The sequence below is a fragment of the Tinamus guttatus genome, unplaced genomic scaffold, assembly GCF_059628265.1.
Source record: "Tinamus guttatus ecotype Peru unplaced genomic scaffold, ASM5962826v1 Tinamus_guttatus_pri_ptg000151l, whole genome shotgun sequence".
In the NCBI taxonomy this organism is placed as follows: domain Eukaryota; kingdom Metazoa; phylum Chordata; class Aves; order Tinamiformes; family Tinamidae; genus Tinamus; species Tinamus guttatus.
The window spans coordinates 194,730-217,101 of NW_028288685.1; the positions used below are offsets into that span (position 1 = coordinate 194,730).

The window sequence follows — 22,372 nt, forward strand, 5'->3', positions numbered from 1 at the left end:
GATAAAAAATGTTCCGAATTTTTTTCTCAGTGTTCCATGCTACCTGCAAAAACGAAGGATGAAGGAAACTGTGTGCATGTTTTGGTGCAAGGGTTGCACTAATACATACATACCATTATTCAAGTTAAACAGAAAGCTGCACATGTACTTGTCATATACTTTTCCTCTTCTGTCTGCCTCATCCTGAGAAATTATCTGAAAGAAACAGTACAGTACTATTAAGACACCACCTCCCTTCTTTTGTAACCATTGTGGCCTTGGTTCACAAAATGAGTCTTGGGTCTCAGAAAAAAAGGTTTATTTCCCACCCCCATCCTGTCATTAAAAATATTCTCACCCTTAAAATGTTTTTCAGCAAGTATTTGGGGCCTACTAAGTAGCTATAATTTGCTCTTAGTATAAAGTAGTTACTCTTTCAGAGCAGTGGGAAAACAAAACAAAACAAAAAAAAATTACAAGCATCTCAAAATGAAGACTGCTTAACTGGCTCAAGGTGTTAGTAGTATATGGCATGGTTTTACATAAAATTCCTGGCACGTCTGAACTGCAGTTAAATCCCGAGATGCAGCCACCACTCTGGTCGCTTATCCTCACAAGAACTGGTGTCCATTTTTGAGACATTTAAACCATCAGGCTCCTGAATATGGAGCCTTTGACAACAGTTGCTGAGCACACAGAGCTGAAGACCCTACCAAGCTGGAGGCAGTCTCTTGATCTCTAGCCAACACACAGTGTTAGTTCAGGTTATAAACAGTTTTGTCCTTCCTTACCTCACCACAGTATTCAGAAATGAACTCATTCTTCTGTACAGGATCTTTGATGAAAATTCCCCAGCCTGCCACATCTGAAGGTGCCAAGAGCAAGTGCTGTGGAGGAGGAAAAAATAAAGAGCTCAGTCATACTGGGCTTCCTTCATTGTTGTCATTTTTTTAGCGCAACCCGTTTGAGCCACTGGGGCCCCTGAGACAGGACCTCAGATTTCCTAACCCTCAGATGCACCCGAACATTCAAGTGCAAAGATCACAGGTAGTACATGAAAGAAAACTGCACAAGAAACTACAGTTTCAAAGTTTCACCCTGAAATGAAGGTGTTGCATACACAAAGTTGGATTATTTATTTATATATGCACTACAGACTTCAAACTATAAAAGCCTGCTGACAGGAGCCTCATATTGACTAGTTTAATTCTAGACTGACTTGGCTCTGGGAAGATGCTTCAGAGCACAACGAAGCAGTTTTTTTTTTTTTTTTTTTTTTTTTTTTTTTTTAAAACAGCAGAGAACTAAGCAGGCTTTTTAGACAGCTTTAGTAGTCTATATACAAATCTATCTTTTAGCACCAACTATTCAAACATTAAAAAAAAAAAAAAATTCAGCCAACACTCAGCATATGAACCTGTCCTCCTTAAGGCTGCTCCAAGGAAGGACCTACTTAAGGGGTAGCTTTTTAAATCAACAGTAATTCTGCAAATTATGAGCAAAGCCTGAATGGGGGAATGACAGAGACTAGGTAATACTCCACTGTAGTTTATAATATGCAAAACACTGATTTGATATTGACAGATGATGAATCATACAGAGAGCTTAACAGCAGCAACTGTAACTGTGAACAGCACACACCTGAGAAAATTATATCCTCTTCTGTATTTGCTAGTTAAAAGTGTGAAGTCAAATTCAATTCTCTGGCATGAAAACACACAGAACTACAGAATAGTTGAGGTTGGAAGGGACCTCTAGAGATCAATCCCCAGCAGGAACACCTAGAGCACGTGGCACAGGAGGGTTTGAAGATCTCCAGAGAAGGAGACTCCACAGCCTCTCTGGGCGGCCTGTTCCAGGACTCTGTCACCCTCACAGTAAAGAAGTTCTTCCTCACATGGAGATGGGACTTCCTCAAAAATAAGACAACAGCCACATAGGTGTATATTTACATACTTTTTTGGATCCCCTCTGAATGCTGCAGTTCTTGCAGGAAACGTTCTTGCTGTCCCAGTGGTCAGCAGCTCCACAGGTTAAGCAGAGGTCGGGATCACATTCTCGCACAGCCAGGTAGCAGGGACACTGCTTCGTGTTGCACTGCGCTTTACAGCGACAGCCAGGAAACCTGTTTTGGCCTACAAGGGAATGCAGGGAAAACAAAGACGAATATGAAAAATGCACATGGCAAAATGAAGGCAATATGAGTATAGATGATTGCAATATTTAAAATATATTCCTCAAATCTGTGTGGGAAATTTGAAGTTCTGTAGATTTGGGACTGTCCTGAATTTGCTACTGTCTTTCTCAGTTCTGAGTCAACTAGCTATTAAACTAGCTATTAAAGTCAAAAAGAATCTTAAAAGAGCCAACGTAGAACATGAGCTCCCTTCTCACACTGTTTATTGCTCTTGAAAGCAGTGTCTGCAACAGGGACAGACAGCTCGGATCACCTTACATGTTGGCAAGCAGAGCAGTGAACAAAGTCACAGGTCACTTTTAAAAGTCGTTACTTACATTCTGAGCTGCACTGACAAAACTTCTCGCAGAAGTTCTGAGCAATCACGCATGGACATGAGCTGTCACAGGGCTGACGTGGGTGATCACATGGCTGATAGTTGTAAACATGATTAGATGATCCATCTGAATAAAAATAGCAATATTTTGAAGAGTTCAGAGGTACAAATAAACAAAATACAATTCCTTTCACTCTTTAAAGTAGGAAATACCCTTTCGGTCCCTTAACTCACCAAAAACAAACAAAAACCCCCAAACCTACAATCAGTAGGCAAAAAAAACAAAAACTAAAAAAACAAAAACAACAAAAAAAACCAATGCCACCAAACCCAAGGCTTAGTGGAAACCAGGTGCTTGTCAGCATTAGCTGGTTGCTTCCTCATGCACTTCATTGGTCCCATTACTCATCTGCTTAGCACAGTCAGAGCCCAAAGCTGCCTACTGTGGAAAACTGAACCACGAAACTACAATGGTATAATTTCCTGTGTAAGTAATGTTGTAGAATGACAGTGTTGAATATTCAGAGTAAATTTGTGTGAAATACCCCATATCACTTTTATTCTGGAATAAGAGTCAACTCTCAAACAGATACACTGGCAAAATATCACCTGGCCATTATACCACTGTGCTTTCCCAAGTCAATTTTCCAACACAGACAGGTCTAAACTCTTGCAGGCAAGGAGGGACTGAAGTCTAGAGCTTTATCTGTAGAGCAGCTAGGAGAATCGGGTGCTGTGTAAGTTACGTTCGCTGTGAACACTCCTGTCTTGGTTTACATGCATTTGTAAAAACGACGAGTTATCAATCAGCAAACCAAAAGGGGAAAGAGATACAAAACCTAATTATTTATGTTGCTAAATAAGTGTCACAGTCATTTTCAATGGATTTTCAGTTAACTATCTCTAAAGTAAACTGCTTTCAAAAGAAAACAAATGCAGCCTATTACTGCAGCTCATACTAATAGTATTGTTTGTGTTTCAATGAGGCCATCCTGAAAAGATTATAAATTCAGACTCCTTCCCCCTTTTTTTAATAAAGGTCTTCCAAACAGTTACATAAAGCAAACGTAATCTTTCATCCCTTCTGTATCTGTATCAAGAGCTTACTTTTTTCTTTTTAAATCTCCATATTCTCTAGAGCCCTATGAAATGCATATAATGGCCTAACATTAAAAAATGAAAAAAGAATAAGGAAAAAAAAATGAACAAAAAACCCACAAAACCAGGAAAAAAAAGCCCAAAACAATAGTAAGATCTTAAAAGTTCAGGACATAAATTGAATAGAAAGATGCTAACCCTTTTTCAGCTGTATCTTTCTGCAATGAGCAGCCCACAACCTGCAAAAACACAAAACAGACACGAGAAGGTTGACAGGAGCTCCTCCTGCAGCAGGCTGCAAGCACCCACGCTCGAGCACGGCGCGAGCCGACGCGAGTGGCTGCTAAGCGCGCGCAGAGTGGAAGTTGCTCCTGGCCTCCTCCCGCTCCCTGCACAGCCCCCGTCGCTCCCTCTCCTTTGCTTTCCCCTTAGCTGGGCCCGTTCTGTGCATGTGAGCTCTTTGCAAACCTAACACTCCCCCTCTTTTCTACATTCTCTACGCACTTCAGATAACTGCCTCTCCAGGCAGGGCCTGCCTGCTACCCCAGGGATTGCAGGGGCACCTCTCCGGCCTCCAGGTGCTGCACACAGACATACTTACAGCTTAAAATAAAATCAAAATCAACTGTTTTAATTTTTAATCTAGGCTGAGGGGTATGATTTTATTCCTTTCAGTTAGCATTTAAAGTTTGGTGACCTAAACCTAATTTTAAGGAATTATTTGAAGTAACAATTATCAAAGTTTAGACTTCTCACAGTTGTTAGGATGTCACATAGCAACATCAAAAGTAAGGGACTCTCTCCACACCCCAGCCAAATAACTATTGAATTTGCTGTTAATCGGACCTCAATCTCTTTTTCTATGCAGATTTATTACTACGACTGGTCCAAAATACTAGTGAATGTGTGCACTCAAAAATCCTCAGCACAGAACATGCAAAAAAATGCGCAAAAAATGAATAAAACACTCAAAAGTTTGAATTCCCAAATAAACTCCTGCTCTATGAATGCAAACAGGAAATTTTAGCTGCCACTTTCTTTTGCACATGCATTATACCGAGTTCTGTCTTAAATGAATAACCCTCTCACAGATGCACACAAAACAGCTTTACGTGAGCCATGCTGTCTGTGGAACTCCTGGTTCAAAGCCTCATATTAAATGAATACTCTGTAGCTAACTTCCTTCCTTTCACTCATTTGAATGGTCCACACGCGAGAGAAAACCTCTGCTGAGGCTGAGCTTGTCCAGGTAACTGGGAGGCTGCGGGGAAGGGTCCAGTCCCAAAGACCATCAGAACTACAAAACACGCTGCTAAAAAGATGACATCCTATGAAGAGTGGCTCGCTCCAGAGTAGAGAGCCACCAATGTGCTTTTATGAGTTATGAGGCACTGATACTCTGCAAGCAGCAGCAGCTTCCCAGGTAATTGGGAGAACAAGTGTAATTTGGACTTAAATTACTCTAATGCAGTCGAGCTACTTCTGTTTTGTTCGTCTGGTATTTGGCAAATGTACTGCTGAGAAGTATCGTATATGTAACTTCTTTCATATAAGCTAATCTCTCTGCCTAAGATAATAACGACCTCCTACCAGATCAAACCCTTAAAAGCTTTCTGGGGATGAGCATCATTTCATTAGCAGAAAGCCAATTATTACATGAATATGCTTTGAGTTAAACACTATCCTAATACTCCAAAACAAAATGCTACTTACTGACTAGTTGCCAGCTGGGATTTGGGGGTTTCTATGGCAATTGCCTAAGAAAATTAGAGGCTGCATTGACAAGGTGACCTGAATATGACAAAATAACTCTCATCAACAAAAAGTTCAACATCCAAATAACTCAAACTCACAGAAAAAAAAAAAACAGAAGTCCCAATGATTATAACCAGCTTAGCCAGTCTTGTAACAGAGACTGGTGTAGCAGGTGGAATATGACTTGCCAAGGAGGGAATGGGAGACAGGGTGACCAGGGGAAATGGCAGAAGGCAATGTGCCCTAAGTTGCCCAGCACTGATGGGTTAAGCAAGAGGAAGAAGCTTGATGAGTGGTGCAGTCAAACACCCACAGCAGCAGCCGTGCAATGCTCAAAACCTGCCGGAAAGCCCTGCTGTTTGCCTCGGCTACTGCACGAGGCCGAGGCCTGAATGAGCACAGCACCTCATGCAGGAAAAGTGATCCCGCTGCATTACTGGTCCTGTGGTCCCCTATCTCAGTCAGGAACGCAAGGCCTCAAGTGATGGGAAGCAAATATTCCAACCACTTACTACCTGCTCCAATGTAGAAATCTTCTAATTTAAAGGCAATCTGATAATACAGAGAAATTTCATGTGTTTTAAAAAAAAAAAAAAAAAAAAAAAAAGCAGAAAGTTGAGAAAGCATTTGTGAGCCTAGGCTCCAGAAAAGAGAGCAAACTGGAAATTCAGTGGCAGATTTCTAAGCAAGCAGGTGGTTTTGTGCATCTGGTTCCCGACATCTGCATGAGAGTCAGCTTAACTTTTTTTTTTTTTTTTCTCTCTCTTCTCTCACAAGCCTTCTTACAGAAGCTGTGGAAAATGCTGTTCTGCTCTGCTAACAGCCTATTAGGTGTTGCCAGTTTTATAAAGAAATACTGCTATCAGCTACTGCGACAGCAGAGATCCATTCCTGAAAGACATTATTAACTTATTTTTCACATAAAGATATAGGGATGCTGTGATAGAATAGGAAAGTCAAAATACACAACAGTTATGCAAACACATGTGGCTAAAACTTCAGTGTTTGATTTTCTGGCATCACTCACGTAGAGACTTCTCTTATTTCAAGTCTCCTAAAACATTCGCCCCACTAAGACTCCACCTTCCTTCTAGGTACCAGAGAGGAATATTTGTGACATGGCCTCAGAAAAATCTTTGCCAGACAGCAGTGAGTCTTTGATCTATTTATAAAGGCACCAGACAAAATCATATAAGCTAAGGAAATATATACAGTGAACAGTAACCTAGAGAAGAGCAGGGAAAGGGGAAAAAAATCAGAAAATTCTCCAGAAAAATAAAGACGTGGTAAGAGGGAGAGCGTGTCTGTTGCTAGGCAAGTACTTCTACTAGTCCTATGGGCTAGTTGCTTGGTGTGGGATGGCACGGAAAGCACCAGAGTGAGCAGCGACTCCGCTGACAATGACACTGCCCTGGCAAGAGGGTGTCTGTCATTCTATAATACTACTTAGATGCTCAGTGAGAAATTGAAAGTCCTATCAGAATGTGCTATTAAATCAGATAGAAAAAGTTATCATTTCAGCCCGCTGCTGCTGCTTTCCTTTTTAGCAAATGCTGCTCTTCCGTAAGTCCTGCTACATGTGCATCAGTGAAATCTGACCAGGTTGAAATCTGCAATGAAAAAGTCCCAACAGGAAACAAGGACTTTCTGGCTCTGGGACTGGATTTAGTCTGATCACTGAGTAAACTCAGAATAGACTAAGAAACAGAGGAAGATTTCCACTTAACTTTTCCCAACCGCTAGTTGCGCAACATCTTTAGAGATGCCTAGGATTACACCACGACACAGAAGGACTAGAAGGTTGTTCTTAAAGACTGTTGTGCAGAGAAAAACTGAAATAGCTTGATCACCATGTATGCATGTGATACCAGGCATTTCACAACCAAGCTGCTGACATCCAATTTATGGTGGTAACTAGTAAGAACAATAACAACAAAAAAACTCTCGAATATTGATATATGCTTTCATTTATTTGTTTAAACAAATGAAACAAGACAAATTCTTCTAATAAATACCAACCTGGTAACCAGATGATCCATTTCAGCTTTCAAATACATGTTTTAGCCTTTCAGCTGCACTTTTCAAAAAGATGCAGAAGGCACTATTTATAGCAATTTTCCTGAATCTGCAAGAAAGCTAACCTCCAAATGCAAATTCCAAATTCGCAGCGTGGCCAATAACTCCATCTTCAAACAACAAGCCCATGAAATGTCCACAGACTCGAAAGCTGTGCCAGAAGCATTTAATCAATAGTTTTGCCCAGAATGAGCAGAACCTCTTCCAAATATTCACCGAATCTTTTCCCAGCTCTATCAGCTGCTTCTGTGCTACAAAGAGGAAACAGTTTGTTTTACTTGAACAGTAGTTTTTGGAACCAGCATCAGGAATTCCACTAAGCCTGGAAGTGTTTAAACCTCGAGAAGCAAGAAGAATTACTAGAGAAGAATTGGAAGGAAGAAGTTGGAGACAGAGAAGGAAAATATGGAAGTTTCAGGGAAGAAATAGGAAATGCTGTAGAAAAAAAAAGTGTACTTATTGCCTCCCGAAAGAAATGCTCTTCTTGCTAATTTTCGGTCAGTTCTTTATCCCTTATTTTCTTTTCTCCAAGAATAAAAATAATCATAGTTCAGAGCTGTCACATTTGTCAAACTTCAAGATTCTCATAAAAGAAAAATTCAGACAAGAGCCACTAAGTTTAAAATGTTGACAGAAATCATTTTAGATGGGTTTTCTGGCTCCAGAAGAGGTTTTTTGATCTGAACTACAGCTTTTCATTAGACAAAGAAGAATATAAAACAACTCAAAATTTATGAGCTGGAAATACAGTAATTTGCTAATCTGATTCTTCAGCTGAAATTCTAGTTGCTGATGAAGTTAAGGTCCTTGTCCGTGTTGTAAAGAATTGTTTCTCTTTAAAAATAAGGAAATCTTAGTTTGCCCTAATATTTTTGCTTTCTGATTATCTCAATGTAATACTTTCTACATTAAAATAAATTAATTTGCAAAATACCATATACAACCCATATCTAATCCAATTACAATACTTGTAAATTTAATACTTACTGTTGCAAACTAAACCATGCAGCAATGTCTCAAATGTTATAACCAATGTGTAGAGCATTCCTAGGCTAACCTTAGTTTGAATATTTGCAGCAATAAGCTATAAGAATCTGCTAACAAGAATCTATCTGTTTTACAGGGGGAGGGGAGAGAAATTGTTATACTTGCCCCAAACCAAAAACACTTTATATCTGAGATTTTATTGTTGCATATTAATTTTTAAAGAAAAAAGAGAAGTTTTTATGACTTTTCCTTCAAAATATTTTGTGTTTTATTTAGTACTGGTCCATTTTATCTCCAATGTATTATGTTTAATGCTAAGGTTATTTAGTAACAGATTTACCTGTGTTTCCTTTTCTTCTTTCTGGGAGGAGTATCAACATCTTCAGCAGGGACTGGAGCAATAATACTAGATTCCTTCACTCTAAACTCATACACCTAACAAGAGATACCATAATACATCCACGATAAATCTCTCATGGGTAGAAAGTTACTCATTTTCTAAGTTAGTATGATTTCCCCTAACCAATGGCTTACAGATTACAGATATCCAGCCATAGCCTTTTTCCTACATACTTAAATTCTATTCATCATTTAAGAACAAAGTCTAATTTAAATCTTATGTAAATATAATTTAAAAACAGATTTTAAACCAACTTTTATACAGTTGTGGAGTGAATTCTGGATCACAGCACTCTTGAAAAAATAAAATTAAATTAAATTAATGAGTTTTCTTCTTTAAGCATTTAATATTAGCATTTATATACTTCCCTAGAGTTTTAAAGGTAAAATGCTATCATCCTTGGTAAGCAATTTCCCTTCTTACCTGCCTGCATGTTTTGGTCCCTATCAGTCTGGCAATTGCACAGAAGTTATCATAGTAAGTGCCAATAAGCACTCTAAACATTGAGGCTTCAGCACCACTCCATTCCACATTCTCTGGAGGCTCAATATTTGGCTTCATCTTTATTGGTGTTTGACACCTGGAATTTGCTTCTGTAATAAATAATTGAGATTGCGGGTCAAAGTAAGGCTTTGTCCCAAAAGATTTACACATCCCTTGAAGCACTGTAAGTAACTAAATAAAAAAGCATCCATTTAGTCATACCAGAAGAACTGGATGTTTCATCCTTCTTTTCTTCCTCTTCTTTATCATTATTTTCTCCTCCAGTTTCAGTTCCAGCTTCTCTGTCACTATCTGTGTCTTTTGATTCCAACACATTTATTGTCGGTGTACTGGGTCTGCTGGTGTTATTTGGAAGTCTCCCCCTTCGGCGACCACCAGGGCGTTTTGGTGGTGTCTTTATACGTTCAGCTGTGAGGGCAGCTGCAAACTCCTTTGCACCTTCCTAAGTACAAAACATTACACTTTTCAGTACAAGAGTTTTAAAAAAAATTTCATTTGTGGTCAGAGGCTTAGGGAGAACAGGCACTATCTCCATAATGTAGAAGCCTGTATTATTTCACATGTGATTCACAATTCACATATGAATTCCAGTTAAATGTCCTCTGGCATTTATCCAAGTTGTTTTAAAGGGTTTCTGCACATACAGGCGTTTTTTAATTAAAGTCATAAACACGAATACTTTTGATCCTAGGATAAATAAATCTACTTTAAAAAAATATTTACAATGATCTCATTTTGGCTATGAAGCTCTGATGAGCTCTGATCTCATTTTGGCTATGAAGAAGAAAAAAAAAAAATCAGTAGTAAGTTTTCATTTTCCTTTATGACAGAAAACAAAGATTTCCCAAACAAACTACCTTTCAAAATACAAGAGCTTCTTGCACAGAGCATCTGAACAGTACATATTCTACATTTTTCAAAATGCAATCAGTGATAATCTGCTTGCTAGTGAAAAAAAGGGTACAGTGATGCATCGTGAGTTTTTGGATTGGAAAATTAGACACTTATTTTCTCATAATGGAAAATTTAGAATACGTATGAGAGAGATTCAAAAGTATTTTCGTAAGCCTTTCCCATTTTCCAATATCTTATTTCTTAAGCACAGAACACTGGATGGAATTGTTGTTCTGCTAAGGAAGAGATAATCAATCCCTTCCAGTCTTCAGTTAATTTACAGACATGTAGTTATGTAACACCCTGTTTTCAGCTAGATTGCATACAATGTAACAGCAGCACATTATTAAGAGATAATAATTTTTTTTTTTTTGCTTACAAATATTTTGGACTACATTTAATAAAAATAATTTAATTAAAAAAATATTCTGCTTCCAACTTTGGCTTTCTTTTAATGACTGGAAGTTAGCAATTCTTTTTTCAAAACCTTAAACACAACATATCTGTCTGCTAGTGGCCTACATCCATATTCCCCACATTCAAAGATGCCGCATGTCCTGATTCCAGGTATAGCTTGCTATTATATATGGTAACACTGCTTCAATCAATTTTGATGGTCCACTTGAAATTATCTTACCAAATGCTGATAACAGTGCGGTCCACAAGGTTTGTTATCTAGTGCTGTTTCTGTATTCTTTCGTTTGTAAGTATTAGGAGTTGCGTGGAATGCTGCAGAATCAAAATATTGCACTTGTAAGCCTTAATATAGAAGAATGCATTAGATATCTCAAATAGCATTGAAGAAACAAAGCTTACCTTGTTTTTTTTTTTAAAAATACAAAATATACCAGAAGCACCACAAAAATGATAAAAACTAGAAAAAAAGTAAAATAAATCCCAACTAGTGACATTTGACTTACCATTTGAATACTCGAGTAAGTTCTACATATGCCCCTTTACATCAATTTGTTTCATATATCAAGGAAGATTCCCTAGATTGCCTTTCCCAAACAGAGCAAATTTGACTTCTATCATTGGACAAAAAAATAATATTCAGGGTTTCTCCTATTAATGTTTATCTTTCAACTCTAAGATTTGATCATTCAATTTCTACCTTGTTGACCAGGAAAAAAAACCACACACAACCGCACTGACCTTGGAAAAGAATAGATCTAATTTTCATCTGCACTAGTAAGGAGAGGACCTTACCATTTTTACCAGCACCCCAGGGAAGCGGAGAGGCTGTAGGAGCACGGTTCACCTTCCTTGAGTGCAAGGTGAAATAAGATTAGCACCCTATGGCTCAGAACCACCACAGTATGCGTGCAACTTGCAGACAACTACTGTTATTTACGCTCATGTAACTGAACGGTTTCTTTCCGAGTTTAAATTGTATAAACGGTGACTTAGCCGGCAGCAGCATTAGGTGTGTTACAGGTGCAACATGCAGACCTTTATAACAGCATCACAGAATGGCAATGTTACAAACACACAACCGTTGCCTGCGCCAGAATTTGTCTCTAGCAGCTCCTCCCTCTCAAGCACTGCTTTCCTCCTACCAGGAAGGGTTTCAGAGTCGTAGGCTTTCCTCTTTTTGTTAGAGGCCTTGAGTACTCCAAGTACTTACTGGCCTAGTAACCAAAGTCTGGAAAACTTGCAGCCTATCTGCCACCGGAGCACATGCTCTCCACTCTCATAAGGAGCTTTTTGAAATAACATCCTTTGTTTTCTACAATTATCTTTTTTAAATAGTTCTGCGTGATCAAGAAAAAAGAAAGCAAGCCAGCGTGCACATGTCTGCATTAACAGCAGCAGCATAGGAAGCAACGCTGTCGAAGGCTTGCTTAGCATCTGTAAAATGCTAGATGCACATGTGTACACAGACGGTGCAGACAAATATAAAGGTATTACTAATCAAGTATTTCACCGCTATTACATTTTATTACATGCAAAACATTTTTGTGCATTACAATTTATAAATCCAAAAACACAGTGTAGCTTCCATTTACCATGTGGGGACATAGGTATGCAAAAATCAATTACAAGCGAGAAGAGAAACATAATCTATGTATATTATTGCTATTAGCACACAGCATGTGTTCCTATGTTCTACAGATAAAATAATTTTAAAAAGTAAACAGATTTCTTACAACTTAAGCTTGAAGTATTCCACTTTTCCCAATTAAAAAAAAAAAAAAAGATAGTCTCCTCCCCCAGAAGTTGGGGGGGAAAAGTTGACTTTTTTAAACATTGAATCTTTTAATTCAATGTTTTCTTCACTCATTTCTCTTTCAAACCATATGGAATATGGTTTTGCAGCAACGCAAAAAACACTCTAAAAACATTTTCAAGCCATGATCATCAAATTGCTCCAATGTGCAGGAATAAAAACTATTTTCGTTACATATCAGCTGCAAATGTAAACATTTCTCTCAGTCTTTTGTGTGAGGTCCTAAAAAACAGGCTATTTTTTGAAATTTTGTTTTTCCTTTAGACTAGAAAATGTTCAGTTTGTAAAGCAATGAAACCTGAAACATCTGACTTTTTTACTGGAAAAAAAATAAAAAAGATGACTCAAAAATACGCTAAGCCTGGTATTTACTCTGAAAGCCTTTATTTCTGTTGGACTATTTCGAAGTACTCAGCAAAGTATAGTACTAACAACTCCAACCAGAATCTATCAGAATTGTGCAAAGTGTTTGGAGGCTTGTCTAAGAAATAACAGATCAAGAAAAAAAGTATGCTTATATAGCTCTGCTATGAATGTTTCAAGCATCAGGAGCAATTTTTTTTTTTTCAAAAGGGAAGAAGATTCTGCAGAACTTCCCAAATCACTGCACTCCACATTTCTTTAGCTTCCTTAAGAAATTATTTCCAGTCCTGAAACACAAAGCACATGTTCTGTCTTTACTCTGCCTGGTGATATGTCGCCTGTATCATATTCCCAGTGGGCTCAATTTTCTTATTTTTCCTCATGCGAAAATACACAGACAATAGCTTAGCCCGAAATATACATTTGCTTCACAGTTATACAAGAAGTTTTCCTTACCTGGTATTTTTCCTTTTCCTAAATGCTTAGTTAGGCCTGACACTAACACACTGACACAAGGCATAATTCCATGTTGTCAGCAAATGAAACCTGTACACATTTTTTTTATTTTTATTTTTTCAGCAATGTCATCAGTTGCATGTGAAAGGCTGGCCACCTAATCAAGATGTGACATGTTAAAAACCTAGTGATAATTTTTTCAATATTTAACTCAAGCTTTCTAGAATAAAGGTTTGAATCTACATAAAATAGGTTTAATCTTAAAAAACAAAAAACAAACAAAAAAAAGGGAATCTGAGAGGGGGGCATTACAAAGCCAAGAATAGAACTAAAAGAATCCCTGTTTTTTTTTTTTTATTCTCAATGCCTCCTCCTGAGATCTAGGCCTCTCAAATTAGAAATATGATTGCCAGAGCCAACCACATTTCACCAAAACAACTCAACCACAATATCATCTGTGGAAGCCAGGACATTGTCCTGCAGGACCTGGCAACTGCATGAAGTAGAACTGGGGGTAACTGATTAGGTTGCTGGCAGGAGCATATCAATTTAATTTAGAAGATAGTTGTATTGTTGTGGAGGTACTCAAATGAGTGCAGTCTCATGCTTACTGATGCATTTTTTCTTGATGGGTTATTTATTTCCAGCACTAAATTGGGTAGATTTTGACTAATAGTCTGGAATCATCTCAGAAAATGAAGAAGTCACACAACTGAACTTCTCAGTTCTTAACAAATTAACTCCTAGCTCTTGTTCTGCTCAAGCAATCCAGTCCTAAGGGTTTTTTTCTTTTTTTTTGTGATATCACAGATTAAAACAGAAATAAGTGACGCATCCAGAGTAGTAATTAGTCATAGCCAAAGTGGGATTTGGATACGCATTTAGGGAATGGTGAATGAAGCATCAGTTTGCTAAACTCAGTGTCCGATCTAGAGGCTTCATAAACAAACTACCTTGTGAACGTGTGAATAAAGCTTCAAGAGATGTCTTTGCAACTATCAAGAATATTTGATATATTTGATATTTCTTGATAGTTGCAAAGATTTGTTGATAGTTTTTCAGCTTCACATGCTGCATGAGCTGTCATGAACAGCTTAACAATTACACTTTCACATTTCGGTCTATTTAAACCATCTCCTCAGCAAAAGCTTTTTTTTTTTTTTTTTTCCCCTCTTTCTTTCCATTATGTCCCCAAGAACCAGAAGAGATTGCTTGACTAGGCCTTTTTAACTAGAAGACATGACTTAAAATGATACCTTGAACACAAGCTACTTTGGAAAGAACACTGATTCAGTTAAGGAACTTACAAAAATCATCAGAAGCAAGAACATAGGCAATCCTTAAGAATGAAGACTTTGTTTATCATCTGAAGACTGTGAACAGATAGAAAAAGAGCCAAATACTTTCATCTCAAAAGATGCTGCTACCTTGAGAGCTGAGATCCCATAGCAGGTAAGCGGCTTTCCACTGCACCACAGGTTTGCTCTTGCACTTAAAAGCATGGCAAAAAATTAACGCTTTGAACCAGGCCTCTACAGCTTTAAAAAAGTATCACAGAGCTAGAGCAACAAAGCTAAGGGGTGACAATGTCAGGCTCCCCAGAGCAATAGACACATCATGTGGTCCCCAGATCTATTCAGTTCTACTTCTAAGGACCTGCAGAAGGTGAAGAGGAAAGGTAAATCCATAAGCTATAATAAGTAATCAAACACAAGCGTATTTTTAAACATACACTTGTGGCTATGCATGCACTGTAAAAATCTCAGGACTTGAAGACTGGAGTGCTACTGAAAATAAATGCAATCTAAGGCCGAGTTATGCTTTCCTACTGATTTAAAAAAAAAAAAAAAATCTTTTTAATGAAGGACAACTGGATTGGCATGCAAATTCCCTGGCAGACTACGAGTATTGGGCACTCCTGAAAACACCACCAGACTAATGGTTTTGCCAAGAGGCAGCATACTGCTTTGCTTCTCTGCTCTTCAGGTGAAAGCTGATTATATAGTACTTCCTTGGAATGAGTCAGACAGAAAAAAAATACTTTTAACAGTACGTAAAGCTCCACAGGACAATGTTGAAACTGGCTGCAGGCCTATCCAAAAAAAAAATTCCTGTTCTTAAACATTATTGACAGATGAGAGCTTTTTTTTTTGTTTGTTTCTATTTTCAAGCAACAGTTGTCAACAGTTAGGAAATGACACTAATGGATTTAACTCCAAAAGCTACAAGTAGTAAAGAAACTAGGGATAGGAAGAATTTTCTCCCCCCACTCAAAAAGCACAACTCCAATTCCACCTCAGAATGAAAGGCAACCAAGGGATAGTAAAAAGCAGCAGCATTGTGCGGAGCCTTATGTCTAAAATACAAGTACAGGCAGAACGTATGCAAGCGGAATAGACAGCTGCTGACAGCACACAAATATTTCCAAATAAGCAACATGCCTGCACACTATCGGTGGAACATGCACACAAGCCATTAAGTCAAGAGGGAAAATTAACTTGAAACAGAGAAGGTCACAGTGTTCAATGGCAAGTATAAACCACTTCTTATTCAACAGCTTGGCTCTCCTTTACATTCAGCTCAGTTCTCTGAGAAAGAATCGTCTCTTCACATTTTTGAATGGAAACTAAAATTCTTGCTAACATTCTTGTTAATTACTCCCCTTCCCCTAAAAAAGACAAAACTGTTCAGGGATATTCAGTTTTTCTGATGAAAATGAAGGAAGTTTGAAGAATGACCAGAGATTTTATGAAAAAAATATGTCCTATTCTCAGTTTCTCTGTACAAACTCTAGAAGTACAACACAGAACATAAGGCTGTTTTACTGCAAGAAAATAAGAAGTGAAGTAGCATCAGGCTGGTCCACACCAAATATTCTACGGAAATTCCCAAGTGCAAAAACGATATTAAACTATGCCAAACAGAGGCATTAAATTTCTTGAGCTACAATATTCACTAGAAACTGATGTTGATATACACAAATTTATTCTGTGAACTTTAGCAGACATCAGTGCTTTTATTTTTTATTCTCTTTTTCTGTATTCTACTTTATGGCACTTTTAAGTTTCCTGAACACTAAAGAGCAATTGTACTTACGATGTAAGAAGCAATCGTATTTAAAACAGCGCCGACAGAAGAGTGTGTGAAAGGAGTGAAGGCTTTGCTCCCTCTGAACAGATTTAGCATTTGGTCCATCTATGTTTGGTGTACATTCAGGAGGAAGAGCTCCTGGAAGCTGCTGCTCTGTGAGTTCTTTGTATCTTAAAAGAAATAAAAATTATTTATTCAATATAATTTTTAAAACTATAATTTTCATTGTAGCATCACTGCACATTTTCAGTGACAAATGAAAAAATATGTAAGAATTGTGTGTCTACTAGAAAGATAACAGTATGTTCATCAGTGTCATTCAATGACATGACAAGTTATTAATTCCATACTCATTAGCACAAATATAAAATTGTTAGGAAAGATGGCATTTACTTTCTACAAGCTCATCTACTCATTTATATTACTCACCAACCCCAAAAAGAGACTTTTGTAAGAGCAGCTTTTACTTTCCCACCTTAAACAATGACATGCAATACTAAACACCCACAAGCTACCACATTTTGATAGTTTGCAAGGAAGGCTAATGCAATCCCTCTTTATTATTTCATTCAGTTGGAAGGAACAGTCTTTTTAGTCTTGCCTGATATAGCCAATTTCCTTGAAGCATCAGTTGGTTTATCAATTGCTGTGAAACCTAGAAGCAGGGAGGATCACTCCTGATCATAAAATATTTAACAAAATCAGTACGTCTTTTTATGCAACACAACAATACATCCTAGAAGAAATCCTTTCTTACTTTTCTTTCAGTTCTTCTGCAGTACCCTTGTCTGGAAACATTGAGGAAATGGCTTCAAATATCTTGTCAGAAGGAAATTTCCGAGGTGGGTGGCTTTCTTTCTCTGTCAAAGTAAAAAACACTTAGTTTTTTTTTTTTTTTTTTTTTTTCTCTCATTTTCTACTTCATGGCTCTACAGAGCTCTTGGATTAAACTGCTTAGAGTGATCTTTCCTGCTGACAGAATTGCACTTGTAAGATTTGGTCAAACCATTATTTCACCAGCAGATGGAGACGGCAATTCAGAACTTTGCCTACTTTAGAATATTACTATTCTACTTAGGCATTTATTAGATCCCTTACTGATTTCTGAGCACTTGACTTTCTCTGTATGCAAATAAACATAAAATGGCAACAGCACTTTTCATAGCATTCTTATGCAAATCTTGAACTAAATGGCAAAGGAAATGATGAAGAGAATGATGCAACTTTGGATCTGAAAGCTATCAAGCAGAAAGGTTTGGACAAATTTAATTTATTGAGTGAGCAAAGAAAAGGGAGTTTTGTCTTGTTTTTAAAGTCTGCAGACAGACGTACCCATCCTGTTACCTTCCCGATCTTTTTGCTTGTCATCTCTTTCATCAGGATTGTCATCTCCATCATCGTCATCTTCATCATCACTATATTGACCAAGAGCATTGACCAGCTCAACAAATATTTCATCATTGATAAATCCACATTCTGAAACTCAGCAAAATTGGGAGTGAACAGAAAAGCACAATACATACATGAATTATTTTTAATACTCCCTAGACGTGACTTAAGAAGTGCTCAGTATTGGACTTTCAAATTCATAACTGGGAAGGAAGCTTGTTGAATGTTTTTTTCTGTGTTCTTGACTCTGTTCTTCATAACAGCAGACAAGAATAGAACTCTCTTCCTTACAAGAAAAATAAAAAAGTGACTGAAATTGCTATCTAGATGATTTCAGAGACTTTAGGCCAGAATCCCAATTCTGATATGGTCAGATTAAGCCAGTCTGGCATTGTAGGCAAACATACCATGGAAACTATCCTTCTTGGGGAGCTATGGAATCTTCACATAAATATTTCGTTATCAGTCCTACATTACCCACTTCCTCACTACAGATCAAGTGATAAGCAAGGTGATAAGGGAGTTCAGTTATATGCAATAAATTCAAGGAAAAGCTCTGCAGTTATAAGGCTGCTCATTAGCTCAGATTCTGCTGCAAAATTTAGAGGGCAACACAGGTTGACAAAAAGCATTTCTGCTGGAAGGAAAATTGTAGTTAATATCGACAGAAAGTGAATGTTGTTATTTATTAGAAAAAAAAAGTGGTGGTGGGGAACTGGGAAGTATGTAGAAGCGTAGTGTTTATCACCATCCTTTTGGACCTGGAGTGAGGTGGCAGACTAACTTTTAGGAAGCTCAAAAATATATTATGTTGTAGACAATGGAAACAAGCATGTACTACATTAAGATGTTTTATATAGAACAATAGCTATCTTTAAATAGAATCATAATACAGACACACAGTTAGTATGAATTTCTCTTTCTAGAGCACAATTTACAATTTTGTCTCCCACATAGGTATTCTTCTGAATTACAGGTTCCCCACAGCATTTATATTTATTTACAACCACATAAAAATGTAATTGGGAAAATAAAAGCAACTATTTCTACTTCTAGGCTAGAACCATTTAATAATAACTTCATAATAGAACACATTTATAAGTCATTCTCTTGACCTAAAAAGTTCCCTGGGTGTCAGGGAACAAGTACATCTGTAAAAATAATCAAAGGCAAAAAATCCATGACTTCGCTCACGAAATAAAAAGGCACCAGCCATCCTCAGGACATTAATAACAAGACCAGTGGAAGGCAGAGTGTAACATCTACTATTGAATCACTGGCTTAACTTTCATGAGCAGCACACAATGTATTCCCTTTCCCCAGCATTCCACTGTTAACAGGAATATAATCAATAAGGAATTTGCAAGAAACAATTACTCCTAAAAAAAAAAAAAAAAAAAAAAAAAAAAAAAAAAAAAGTACTTTTAAATGGCAGGGAAGGCAGATTGGTCAAAGAAACCTTCACAACTCAGACCAGGTTCGTATGAGCCATTTCTGAGTAGGCACATAAAGGGGAAAAAATGCAACTAAAGGGTTAGTTTAACCCTTTAAGAGGCAGATGATACCACATGTAGTACAACTCCCACACAAAATCAGAGGAAAAATACCCAGTGAAACACTATACAGGATACCAACAGAAGGCCAAACTTTCCTCAGGTTTATCTTAAAGAAGGAAGAAGTTATATATATATCCAATCATTTGTGGTAATTATTGGAAAACGTGTGTGTGTATATATGCGTGTGTGTGTATATATGCGTGTGTGTGTATACACACATATATATACACCCACACACACCCACATATATATATATAATTCTACCATAAAAAAGGCAAGGAAAAGCCCACACAAACAGTTATTCTGTCAAAACATATTTGTAAGTGTTGTCACCAGAGTTCTACATTCTTCTCCTGCCACTTTCTGCTAGGCAGAACACGCTTAGGGACATTACAGCATTTTATTCCAGAGCTCTGGATATAAAATGAAGACCAAGAACTACTTCAGGTAAAAATCTAGCCACCATGATGGCTCATGTTATATTCTCATGGAAAAAAAAAAATAAATAGTGTTCTATTTCTCTATACTACTATTTTAATATTGTGCAGTCTTTTGAAAATGCAAGTCAATACAGTTAAAAGAAGGAACCCAATGCTTACATAGTATAGTCATTTTAAAGATAATGCTCTAAGAAACAAACTCCAGGCCTTATGACATAAAATTGAAAGCAATTATGTATATATGAAGAAGGGATTAGTATACCTGAGTGTTTGGGCTCACCTCTGTCTCCATGCACTTTTCCATCATAATTCTTGATTAGTTCCTCAATAAAAGTACCATCCTGGTCAAGCACTTCATCTCCCATATACGGAATGTTATGTAAAACAGTTTCATCCTCTACCTAGTAGACAACGTTTACGATTATGAAAGGGTGATGTTCCTCAAATAAATGCAAAATGTGTCTTCATCAGTGCATTTCAGCATTCCTGTTTTCACAAGTGGACAGCTATCACACTTGAATGGACTCCACTGCTACAACCTATTATGATTATTAAGTAAATACTTAAAACCCTTGATGTTTATTTAGTGCACTAGCAGTGACTAGCACAAGATATGAGCTTCTAACATTAAGAAGGTGTTTGCATAAAGCTTCTGCTACTGAAGTCCAGTATGCTACATGGCCTTGGGAAGTGTACATTTGATTGTAATTTTTCTTCCTTGCTTACTTCTCTTCCATTGTCATGTGCATTAGAAATCACGTTTTCATTCCTTTACTAGAGATAAGAAAGTATGATGATAAAAACCAAAACTAACAAACATGCATACGCAAAAGGCTCCAAGTCCAAAGCAGCAAAAATGGAAATAGGCCACAGACTATTTAATCTGAACTCCTTTTGTTTCCTCGCACGACTGGAGCGCTGCCATGGAAGGCTATGTGCTCTTTAGGAAGGACAGGCTGGGAAGGCGAGGTGGTGGAGTTGCTCTTTATGTGAGAGAGCAACTGGAATGCATGGAGCTCAACCTGGGAGTCGAGGATGAGCGAGTTGAGAGCTTGTGGGTAAGGATTAGAGGGCAGGCTAATGTAGGAGACACTGTGGTGGGTGTCTGCTACCGGCCACCTGACCAGGACGAGGAGGTTGATGAGGCCTTCTATAGGCAGCTGGATGTTGCCTCACGGTCACAGGCCCTGGTTCTCATGGGGGACTTCAACTACCCCGACATCAACTGGGAGGACAACACAGCCAGGCACAAGCAGTCCTGGAGGCTCCTGCAGAGCGTCGACGATAACTTTTTGACGCAGGTTGTGGAGGAGCCGACGAGGAGAGGTGGGCTACTGGACCTCGTGCTATCAAATAGGGAGGGCCTAGTAGGAGATGTGAAGGTGGGGGGTAGCCTCGGCTGCAGTGACCATGAGTTGGTGGAGTTCAGGATTCAACGAGGAGGAGGCAGGGCTGTAAGTAGCCTTGCGACGATGGACTTCAGGAGGGCCAACTTTAGCCTCTTCAGAGACCTCCTCGGTAGAATCCCATGGGCTAGTGCTCTAGAAGGCAGGGGGGCCCAAGAGAGCTGGTTAGTTTTCAAGTGGCACTTCCTCCACGCCCAGCAGCAGTGCATCCCTGTGTGTAGGAAGGGAGGCAGAGGGGGCAGGCGACCTGCGTGGATGAGCCGGGAGCTTGTGGCAATGCTCAAGCAGAAGGCAGCGGTATACAGAATGTGGAAAAAAGGACAGGCCCCCTGGGAGAAATACAGGAACATAGTCAGGGAGTGCAGAGATGCGACAAGGAAAGCTAAGGCACGTCTGGAAGGCAAGCTGGCAAGGGACGTTAAAAATAACAAAAAAAAATTCTTCAAATACATTAACAGCAAAAGGAAGATCAGGGAGAACGTGGGTCCGCTGGAGGACGGGATGGGCACCTTGGTTACAAATAACACAGAAAAAGCAGAGTTGCTCAATGCCTTCTTTGCTTCGGTGTTTACCAAGGGCAGCCCTTTAGAGCCCCAGGCCCTAGAGGCAAGAGAAGAAGCAGGTGGAGAGGAAGACTTGCCCTGGGTAGAGGAAGATTGGGTCAGAGAGCACCTAAGGAACCTCGATACCCACAAATCCATGGGCCCTGATGGGATGCACCCCAGAGTGCTGCGGGAGCTGGCAGATGCCATAGCTAAGCAGCTCTCCATCATCTTTGAAAGATCCTGGAGAACGGGGGAGGTGCCGGAAGACTGGAAGAAGGCCAATGTCACGCCAGTCTTCAAAAAAGGCAAGAAGGAGGACCCAGGCAACTACAGGCCAGTCAGCCTCACCTCCGTCCCCGGAAAAGTGATGGAACGGCTCATACTGGCTGTTGTCTCCAGGCACATGGAGGACAAGAAGGTGCTCAAGAGTAGTCAGCATGGATTCACCAAGGGAAAATCTTGCCTGACTAACCTGATAGCCTTCTATGATGAAATGACCGGCTGGATAGACGAGGGGAGAGCGGTGGATGTCGTCTATCTCGACTTCACCAAGGCTTTTGACACCGTCCCTCACAACATCCTCCTGGGCAAGCTCCGGAAGTGTGGGATAGATGAGTGCACAGTGAGGTGGATTAGGAACTGGCTGGATGGCAGGGCCCAGAGAGTGGTGATCAGCGGTGCAGAGTCTAGT

At 38.8% G+C, this 22,372-nt stretch overlaps 1 protein-coding gene across 5 annotated transcripts in view; it reads right to left on the reverse strand.

Moving 5' to 3' along the window:
- LOC148595117 (histone-lysine N-methyltransferase EZH2) overlaps window positions 1-22,372 on the reverse strand; it is a 29,572-nt gene that overhangs the window by 1,772 nt on the left and 5,428 nt on the right. For 2 of the 5 annotated variants that reach the window (XM_088522384.1, XM_088522382.1), the window contains exons 4-16: window positions 20,011-20,131; window positions 17,678-17,821; window positions 17,103-17,205; window positions 16,352-16,515; window positions 10,844-10,935; window positions 9,514-9,754; window positions 9,232-9,401; window positions 8,749-8,843; window positions 3,789-3,829; window positions 2,494-2,619; window positions 1,936-2,114; window positions 771-866; window positions 114-195 (exon numbers count right to left, since the gene is read on the reverse strand). In XM_088522384.1, the coding sequence (XP_088378510.1) occupies window positions 114-195; window positions 771-866; window positions 1,936-2,114; window positions 2,494-2,619; window positions 3,789-3,829; window positions 8,749-8,843; window positions 9,232-9,401; window positions 9,514-9,754; window positions 10,844-10,935; window positions 16,352-16,515; window positions 17,103-17,205; window positions 17,678-17,821; window positions 20,011-20,131 (1,654 nt within the window). Of the gene's footprint in view, window positions 1-113; window positions 196-770; window positions 867-1,935; window positions 2,115-2,493; window positions 2,620-3,788; window positions 3,830-8,748; window positions 8,844-9,231; window positions 9,402-9,513; window positions 9,755-10,843; window positions 10,936-16,351; window positions 16,516-17,102; window positions 17,206-17,677; window positions 17,822-19,992; window positions 20,132-22,372 lie in introns of all 5 variants that reach the window. The other 3 variants (XM_088522383.1, XM_088522380.1, XM_088522381.1) reach the window with 2 other exon arrangements.